At 25.6% G+C, this 11,202-nt stretch overlaps 1 protein-coding gene across 1 annotated transcript; it reads right to left on the bottom strand.

The window, feature by feature from the left end:
- Positions 1-7,698: 7,698 nt before the first annotated feature.
- Positions 7,699-8,808, bottom strand: LOC108838927 (uncharacterized). The gene is made up of 3 exons (XM_018611788.2): positions 8,648-8,808; positions 8,225-8,431; positions 7,699-8,113 (listed from the first exon to the last, which is right to left on the bottom strand). Exons 1-3 carry the CDS (start codon positions 8,709-8,711, stop codon positions 7,818-7,820), a joined length of 567 nt encoding a protein of 188 aa, XP_018467290.1. The 5' UTR covers positions 8,712-8,808; the 3' UTR covers positions 7,699-7,817.
- Positions 8,809-11,202: the final 2,394 nt, after the last annotated feature.

Raw genomic sequence — 11,202 nt, 5'->3', positions numbered from 1 at the left:
TGACTATGAAGATCGATACTATTTCATTTTCGGAAAAAAGTGTTCTGATTATTTTGATCATGGTATGTGAATTTAATATTGTTTCCCGAGAAGTTAAAATTTACAAATTTGCAAATCTTTCAAATAACGATAACCAGTCTAATTTCTTACAAAATAAAATTGTTTTTTTTTTCAGGTCTCTCATTGAAGTTGTTTTCTTTATCGAGAATTGTACTTCATACTTTATACAAGTTATTTAACTTGGATAATATTTTCAATTTTATTATTATTTTTTTTAATGAGTCTATATATATTTTACTACTCAAATTCATGCATACAATAATTTGCAGTGGGTACTATAACAAATTACAACATATATACCATCCAATTCTAATTACTGATAATCTAAAATATGTAGTCATCTATAAATATATACTATTAATTATCTATTTCGAAGAAAAAAATTGATGTCTAAACACATAATTTTTTTGGAACGTTGCAATTATACATATTCACAATAATAACCTCTTGATACTGAAGGTACTTTGTTCCATCTCCTCTTTTTAAAATATTAACTACTATCATATACACTGTGCCTGATGCTTTATTTCAAAATAGGTGGTCTTATGATATAAATTCCGTTACTTCCAAACCCAACCAGTAGTTTGACCATATTTTGAAACTGTACATTGCCCGCACAGGATGCGGACCGGTCACCTAGTTTTGTATTAAAAGAAAATTTAGAGACGATATTATCACAAAATACAGTTATTTAACAAATAACAAATAAATTATCGATCCAAATGATTGCTAAATTTTAGAAACAATTTTGTAAACCATGAGTTCTCGAAACATTTCAATGTTATTTATTGAAATTACTAATGTAGTAATATATCCATAAGAGTTCATGATCTGGAGTAGTTAACTCTACCCATAGCTAAGTTTTCCATGGTTACTACTATTAATAGAACTTGCAATTAGTTTGTCATACTCAAATCAACAAAAATAAAAAAATAAAGTGAATTTAACGGATAGTTTTCTTACCATTAAATTCAAACTTTCAACTAAAAAATGATAAAAATCAACAATCAAAGATTAATTTATGGTCAAAAGATATATTTTGAAAAGGAAAAATAGAATATAAACAAAATAAAAGTATACATTTAGTAAAAACATACCAAAACCTACGTAATATAACAAATACATAATTTTTAAGAATATATAGAAAACAAAACATTCCTAGAAGCTAGAGAAAAGATACTTCCTTCTTTTTTTTTGAACAACAAAGATACTTCCTTTATGATATTGCTTTTACATGTTTTACAAAAAAAAACAAGTTCAACGAAAAAGGTATACAGTGAATTGTATTACTATGAAATTAGTAAAATCAAAACATAGACATATTAAGACAATCACAGCGATTATATTACTATGAATAGTTAACGACACAAAAATAAGAGTAATAACAAAAAAAATGATTCACGCATAATATACCACTATTCAGAATAAAAAGAATTGTTAGATAAAATATTTAATGAAATTAAATTCTATGCAGCTAATAAAGTCAATGCACTAAGCACATGTAAAAACTCCAGTGTTACTTAACAACACTCATGACTCAAATGCCACGGTAACATATCTCCCCAACAACAAAAATATGCGACCAAAATTACTATTACAAGCAGATAAAATAAATTATATATTCAATATAAAATCCACTCTACAAGATTCTATATTTCATGCTCCAACTATTAGCCATTCAATTTGTGTATTGGAACAATATGAACATTGTTTGGCTGCTTTGAAATATTTTACTTACCTCGCTTATATACATAAAATAGCAAATTCCTCATAAACAAAATAGACATCCAATTGATAAATGCAAAGCTGGTCCTTAACATCGTTGAGACTTCCGTAATATATTACGGTTCCACAATTCTGACAAATAGCTTAGACATCAGAGATAGTTTCTACTCAGGGGTGGCTATAATACTTTCTCCATCAGAATAATTAAGAAATTTTACTATTTAAGTTCAGCAAAAAATATTTTTTACCATTGTAATATAAAAACCTCTGAATATTCAACCAATATACAATTTTTAACTTACCAAACGTTCACCCGTAAATTCACAAAATCAATAATTATACTTTTGTTACAAATTTGTTTAAAAAAAAAAAATTCTTACAAACATCAGACATTCTACTACACAATCAACAAATATTCATAGTCGGGTTTCTGTTGACTGCTGGGACCTCTAATACTATTTGTGAAGATTTTTTGTGTTTTTTCTATTGTCGATGTTTTTTTGTAAAGCTAAGATCAATTTATTCTTTTTTTTCTCCCTTTATTTTTTGTTTTCATTTGGTTGTTAAAGCAAGCATTGTAGTTTGTGTAATTTCCTTGGAATTTAACATATTTTGTTTAATAAAACCATATTATGGATTGTAAATTCATTTAGGAAAACCATATTATTTTTGCAAAAACGTCTTTATATTATTAGAGAAAATGAAAGTTTAGTGAACATTGACCCATACGACATTCAAGTAAGTCGTCTAGAGAGGTCATTTTTGCAATTGACTTTTAAATGGGACGACTTACTTGTAAGTCGTCCAATTTTGTTTGTTAAAAAAAATAACTCTAGACGACTTACCAGTAAATCGTTCAAGATAAACATGTTATTTTTGTAATTGACCGAATTGTGTTAGATATTTGACTTTTTCTAGACGACTTACTTGTAAGCCATCTCTGGAAAAACAAAAAAATTCAGTATCTTATTATTTCTAGACGACTTACATGTAAATCATCACAAGTTAGTTTAAAATTCGAAAATAAATTTTAAATATTTAATTTTTTCCAGACGACTTACAAATAAGTCGTCCAGCTAGACGACTTACTTGAAAATCGTCTAAGAAGCAAGGTTTGACCAGAATCTCAGGAAAAAAAATCTGGACGACTTTCAAAAAAAGTCGTCTGACTAGACGACCTAGGGGAAATTAATATTTAAGTTTTATTTTCTAATTGCAAAACTAACTTGAAAAGACTTACTTGTAAGTCGTCTAGAAATAATAAAATATTGATTTTTTCTGTTTTCGCATAGACAACTTACAAGTAAGTCGTCCAGGAAAAGTCAAATATCTCTAACACAATTCTGTCAAATGCAAAACTAACCCGTTTATCCTAGAATAGAATTTTTTTTTAACAAACAAAATTGGACGACTTACTTGTAAGTCATTCAGTTTGACCAGAAGACTTACCCTTAAGTCTTTGACAGGCAGAAGACTTATGGGTAAGTCTTCTACAGCCAGAAGACTTACTGGGCAAACATATCTGAAAAAATCAATTTCATAACTTAAATTAGTAAGATGACTTCTTTAGCACACATAAGTCTTCTCCAACCACATACAACCTCAAACGAAAGTAACCCACCAAGAATCATAAGCTTGAATGGTTCTATCAACAATAAAAAACTTAAAATCAAAAACCTGAGTTTTTTGGATGAAAATGGAGACAAAGTGAAAGAGATGTTGTTTTTAGTTCATAACAATTGGGGAAAAAGATAGTGTAAATCTATTTGAGGTGCATTAAAAGCTTCAAATTGGTTGTTCATGGTGGTTGGGGTATTGATGGGAATGTTAATCTTGTAAATACTTGAAGATGATGAGGTTGAGAGAGTAAAATTGCAATTTTCAAAAAAAAAAAAAAATTAGTGGCATTTTCGTGAATGATGTGAACTTGTGGGGTGAAGAGGACAAAAGAAAAATCCAAAAGAGCATAGGTTAGTTTTGTGTTTGACTTTGAGTTTTGAGTCAATTTTGCAAAAGTCCCTATATTATCTCTTTCTTTCTCACTACGTTTTCTTGTTTTTGCAGGTTTTTCATATCATAGTTTTAGTCTTCCACTCTTTTAAAGGTAAATATACAAATTTTGAATACGTATACTTGTGGATTTATATGTTAGATTCAAAAATTTATAGATTCAACCTAATAAATTTATTTTTTTCATCTTATATACTATCATGAAGATAGTTTAAGAAAAAAATGTTATAATTTGATTAGTTGACGAAATTTCAAATTTATTTATTTTAATTATTCTAAAATAAAAGGTAAGTCTATAACTAATCAATATCACCTGCCAAATTACTTAAATGATAGTACAAATAATAATTACGGAAAATAATTGTCTTATAGAAAGTGTAATAATGTTTGATCAATTATATATATATATATATATATATATATATATTTGTACTACATAAAATAATGAATAGAAAACAATATTTAGAATCTATAAAATCATTTTATATTATTATAGAAGACAATACAGTAGAACCTCTATAAATTAATAATCTATAAATTAATAATCTCTATAAATTAATAAATTTTAGCGGTCCCAAGTTGGACCGGTGTTAAATATAACACAAATCGATAAAATGATAAGATAATAATATTTTTAAAATTTCTATGTAAATATATAGTCCCCTTAAAATCATAAATTAATAATTTATCTATATATAATTTTTATATAAGTTAAATATTATATTGTTGGTTTTATATTCACAATGAAAATTCTTTATTGTTCTTAACATTTCAATATATTTTGACAATATTTAGTAAAATTATACCGAAAACAACTTAACAATTCTATGAAACATAAAATTATACATAAAATAAGATAATAAAACAATATTGAAGTCAAATTTATAAAATTTAAATAATGTACATACGGTAAAATAAAATATTTTCTTTTTATATAAATAAAAATAGAAAAAATAGAAAAAATCTAAATAAGGAAACTTTTGTAAATTAATATCTCTATAAATTAATAAAATTTCAAAGTCCCAACATTATTAATTTATAGAGGTTTTACTGTATATTTGTATATAAAATATTTCAATAATTCTTAATGTCTAGTAATTTTTATATGTGCTTTATAGATCATTTATAAATTTCTTAAAATGTTAATAAAATTATCTATCATGGCTTACAAAGTTATATTATTATAATTTAAAATTATTTATAAGATCTTATAAATAATTTATAAACTAAAAATAAAAATCCTCTCATACAAAAATGAGAAGTCAGTTAAATGACTTTTGTTTAGGTTTTAATCATAGAGAACGTTTTAAAAAAATGTTATAATTTGACTGGTTGATGGATTTTCAGTTTCAAATGATTTATGTAGATCTAAAATAAAAGTTGTCTAGAACTAATCGATCTCACTTGTCAAATATTCTGAATGATATTACAAATAATGAAATTATGTAAAGAATAATAATCGTTGATCAATTCCTTTTTGTATTTACAAACTACATAAAGCGACACTTTTACAAGTTTTAGTTGTTTTAATAATTCGAAAATTTTGTAAGAAAATTAGGAACATATTAGCAATGAATTATAAATTTAATAAAAAGAACGAAATGATAACGAATAAGAAGAAGCAATAGAAAATGCATAATGTGTCGGAGAAATTTATGTGATAATTACATATATAATTTTACCAGCATTTCTTATTACTAAATATCCATCGGTTATTTTTATATCAAATTTATGGAAACTTTGTGATTGGGAAACGATTTGCTTCAAAATTAATAGGAGTTTATTAGGAGACGATTTCTAAATATTTCTAAGATGTTCAGAATCCATTGTTATTGGTTATTGGTTAGCGGATTCTTAAATTCTTAGTAAAATTCATTGTTTTGGTAAATGGATTTCTAAATCTGCATATTTTGATTATCTAATTCTATTACAGTCTATGTTATTAAGAGGTATATTCTCAAGATTTTACTCATATATCAAACTTTCAAAATATCAAAGATATACATGAGATTCTCATAATTCATGCTGAAAAAAATGAGAAATACTTGGGTTCACCCCTAGAGTGAACCTTTAGGTTCACCTAACCAATAGGTTCACCTAACCAATAGGATTTTCGTTATTTCATATTCATTATCTTTTAAAAAATAAAACAAGATATTGTCAAGTTTTATTATGTTTTTAAAATAAAAAATAAATAGAAAATAATAGTAGTCGCAAAAAAGAATTTTATATTTAAAATATCGTCAGCAAAACACTAAACCCTAAACTCTAAATCCTAAATCATAAACCTTAAATCCATTGTAAACCCTTGGATAAATCCTAAATATTTGAATTTTTTAAAACAAAATTAACACAATCAGCAAAACACTAAACCCTAAACCCTAAATACTAAACCCTAAACTCTTGGGTAAATTATAAACCCTTGGATAAATCCTAAACCGTAGGATTTAGAATTTATCCAAGCATTTTGGATTTACCAAGAGTTAGAGTTTACCCATGGGTTTAGGGTTTATCCAGGAGTTTAGGATTTAAGGTTTAGGATTTAGGGTTTAGTGTTTGCCCGACGGTATTAAAAATATATTTTTCTAAAACGTATTTTGTTTACAATTAATATTAATTTTTTTTAGTTTAAAAATATTAATATAATTTGACAATATTTTATTTCCTTTTTTAAAAGATACTGAATATGAAATAACGAAATTCTATTGGTTGGGTGAACCTAAAAGTTCACTCTAGGGGTGAACCCAAAAATTTCTCGAAAAAAACATGCACATTCAAACAAAATGGGATATGGAAACAAACTATCAAAGATGGAATGAGGTAATAAATAAGATAATACAAACATTATAAGAAAACAAACTATCAAAGATTAATATTATTAAATTATCGGTAAATTTCATTCTACTAAAAACAGTGTTGAGATTTTAGATTTTTAGATGATTAGAAGTTAAAAATTGTTTTTTAATATTTCTAGTTATCATTCAAAACTCTAGCATTGTATACAATATATATTTCTATACATATTCATACAAAAACTGCTTAGAGTTATATTGTGCGTTAAATTTTGTGAATTCAATTCCTAAGTGCTACAACTCGACTTTTTATTTGAGAGAGTAAATAACTCTTTAGTGTAATTTGAGTGATATCAAATTTGGTGTTGTTGCCAGAGAATTTTGATTACTATTAGATCTCATTTAGTTAAATTTTTAAAAACATGTATATTTTTTATTTTATATTTTTTAAGAAATTAAATTATTATATTTGTGTTTTAGTCATATGTGTTTTCTTTGTATAATATTTTTCTTAAATGACTAATAAAATATTTTAATTTATTCTATTAAAATAGTTGGACTATGCCTACATCAATAGGTCATATTAATATTTTAATTGAATAGATTAGATTCTGAACCGCTTTTAAAAGGACAGAATATATATATATATATATATATATATATTTATAATTATTTAGAAATTTGATATTAATATTTTAGTTATATTTGCTTTTTAATTGTATAAATTTTTCTCTTAAATGACTAATAAAAAATTTAATAACTGCGTTAAAATAGTTGAAAATCAATATTACGTTCATGTTTTAATAATATTGATATTTATTTTTGGTTATAATAAATTTTCTTTAAATTAATAAACTGATGATCACAAAACAACTGCGTATGGCAACGAAACAGAAAAAAAAAGTTCGTTTTTTTTGGAATCACGTAAAAGAGGAGTTATAAGAAACATACATAGAAGATGAATATGTAGCAAGAATCATATTGTATATACATATGACACATAGAGGATAGTTAATGCGAACAAACAGCTAGCACGGAGACTCCTCTACTACTCTTCCGCGAAGACCGATAGGTTTGAGATTATCAATCACTAATTAATATAGAAAAGAGGAAGCAATATAAATATACTTATTGTAAATTGTTTGATACCCGTCCCACATAGGGGTCATGTTGATGTCAAATACATATAAAATGAAATGTTAAACAACATCATATTAAAAAAGTCTCAAGTTAGCTATTTATTTTTGAAGAGCCATCATCTGATCGAACGTCCTTACTGGTATCTATTGGAACAACGACCTCAGAACTTTCGGCGCATGCTGCTGGCAGAAAGAAGGTATCAGGATGTTCAATGACAAAATGGAAATCTCTCTCTCGCAAAGCTTCAATAATATTCCAGACCTTGTGTTCTTCTAGGATATTTTGGTTCTTTGTGATTATTAGCACATTTGTTCCTGCAGGATAATGGGACATTGCCCAGAAAATAAGCTCCACTAACATCATGTTCATTCGACCAACTCTGTCCCCTGGAATAGTAAGATCAACGTATATACATATTAGTTAAAAAGGATGTAAAACAAAGAGATAGAAAGATAGTGAGAAAGAGAGAAAAGAGGGGTAAGTAAAGCGTCAAACACCTTTAATTGTTTTGGAAAAAATTCCGGCATTGTAATAGTGGTCAAGCAAATCTTCGGGGATGGTTATATTTTCACCAAAGTAACACTTGATTTTAATCCGCCCTCGATAATTGTCTTTCTCAATAGCTGTTACGATATTCTTTCTATACAAAAGAAGATCATGGATTGAGATATCCTCCGCGTCGAACATAACATACGTGGAGCGCACTGCGATCAGAAGGAATATCAAGACAACTTATATATAAAAAAAACAGATCGTGAAAACAAGAAATTTTGACTATAATCCAACAGGTCGATCAGATGAAATCTAGTCTATGTCTTATTAATCAAATATGAACGAAATTTTATTATGACAAATCGATCGGATGAAATCTAATCATGATATATTATGACAAACAATTACGAGGAAGGGATCGATCTTACACATCTCTTTTCTCTGTGGCTTGGGGAAAAGTCTGTCCATCCTCTCGTCGGTGCCGGTGGACATGATTCGCGACTCTGTGAACAAGAAAATAGGAGAAGCCTCTTCGTCGAAAGTTTCGCTGCGGCTAAGCCTCCTTCGCGTCTATATATATATATATATATTCATCTGAAGGCCCATGTGTTCTATTGGGCCAGGTCCCCAGATATATACCCCCTGTTTGTAAAACAAATACTTGATTTAAAGAAATACTTATATAGCTTGATTATTGAGTTTCTTTCAAAACTAACTTAAAATTTGTAACACATAAATGAGTTTTTTGGAAACTTTTTTTAGGCAAAAAAATTGATAACTATATCTATTAGGCTAATCTCCTTTTTGTACCATTTTTTCCTTTAATAACCTTTAGTATTTTCTTAAATAAATCAAATAAATAGTTTTACAAACAAAAACAAAATTGAAAAATAGTAAATACTGATGAAATACATCTATCCACGTATTTATATATTTTTTCAGTTCTAACATGTTTAAATCACAATTTCATATTTTGCTACGAAAAATTATAATTGACATTCTACGTAGTAGAAAACATAATCCAAATTTTTATTGAATCTACTATGTTTAGAATATGTGTTATACGTAAATAATAGTAATCTAAAAATATTTGGAAAACACATTCCACGCTTAACCTATAGTTCTAAAATCTGTAGAAATCGGAATCGACACATTACTATAAATATAAAACCTGTAGAAATCACAATCTACATACTACTATAAATCTAAAACTAGTAGAAATCGATTTCAAATATGTTTCATGTATTTTACACATAGTAGAATACATATTCAACTGATAAGGATAGTTCTAAAAATTCCGCAAGAGAATATTTGGAAATATTATGTTTCTTTATTTATTAATAAAAAATTGTTTTATTTTTAAACAGAAAATCGATTTTTTATATAAAATCTTTTTTATTTTATATTAAATAGGTAAATCGATTTTAAAATTAGGAAAAATAATCATGATATATTAAATCAATTTTTAAATTTAAAAATGAAAATAGATTTAAAAAATAGAAATTCGATTTTTTAAAAAAGAAACTAGAAAATCGTGATTTATAAAATCAATTTTTAAATTGGAATAATAAAATTAAAAAATCAATTTTAAATTTAAAAATAAAATAAAAAACCAAGTTTAGTTTTTTCGGATTTTAATATATTTTTTAGTTACTTTAGTTAATAATTATATTTTAATATTTAGCAGTTTTTTTAATTGTAGTTTCGATTTTTTTTAATTGAAATTAAGGGTAGTATTGTCATTTTGAAAAACAAATAGCCTAATAAAACATAAATGATTAGCCTAATAGGACAAAGTTATCATTTTTGGCCTAAAAAATATAATTTCCCCTTTTGGCTTTTTACAAAAATGTTTGCCATCTTGATTCTAAAAACTTAATTAATTCATGAAAATGTCATTAATTGACTTTTGGAAATATAATAATTTTACTCATACATCCTCATCTCCGTCCCTTACTTTATAAAAACTAGGAGGTTTTCCGGGCTACGCCGGGATTTTTTCTTATAATGTTAATTTAATTTAGTTTGTATATTTTATTCTAAAAAAATATTTCCTCAGTTTCAAAATAATATTTGTTTTAGACTTTTCATACTTATTAATAAAACATATTAAAAATTAGTTATTAATATATAGCTTTTTGTAATTTTATATTTTCTATATTTATAAACTAATAAGATTTTAAGAAATGCAATTATTTTTTTATAAGGTCACAGTTTTTCAATTTGTTGTCAAAATTTTTATTAAAATATAAAATACATCTTTTTGAAACAATTTTTTTTAGAATATAAATCTTTTTGGAACGGAGGGAGTATCATGTATACTGGAATTGGTTATAGAATTATAAAAATAAAATGTAAATATAAAACTATTTGAAATAATTTGTTGTGTTTTATTGATATTTTTCTATAGGATATTAGTAAGATTAATAGGAAGTTGACTAAATTATTAGTTCAGATCTATATATATTCTTTATCTTGGTTATTTATTTTATGTTAAAATTGTATAACATATAATTAGTACTGTATACATTTTGTTTGGTTTTACAACTATTAAGTTTTTATTTTTGTAGTCTTTAAAGCAAGTACGAACCGACTTATAAAGCAGTTCTTTATTTGTTTCTTAAATTTATCATTTTACCCAAAAACAATTTATCATTTATTTTCTGCTATTTAATTTCTGTCTTTTTTAAGGTTTGTTTTGTGAAGAAAAAAAAAATTGCTTCTTGATTTATTAGCATTGTTTGCTGGACTTTCCAAAGAACTTTTTTTTGTCAACAACTTTCCAAAGAACTAATCCTTTAAAATGCTTTGTTAAATATTTACAGAAGATTTTTTATGAATTTATTGAAAATATAAACACAGACAAAATCTATAAAAATAAGATTTAATTATGCGCAAAGTTAAAGTTAATTGTTTCGCAAATGATAATAACATGACTTCAAGCGTTTATATGCTGAGAGCAACCGACAAACAAATAGGAGAT

Source organism: Raphanus sativus, unplaced genomic scaffold (genome assembly GCF_000801105.2).
Source record: "Raphanus sativus cultivar WK10039 unplaced genomic scaffold, ASM80110v3 Scaffold0152, whole genome shotgun sequence".
NCBI classification, from domain to species: domain Eukaryota; kingdom Viridiplantae; phylum Streptophyta; class Magnoliopsida; order Brassicales; family Brassicaceae; genus Raphanus; species Raphanus sativus.
Note: the sequence above shows the minus strand (reverse complement) of the source record. Positions and strands in the feature narration are given on the sequence as shown.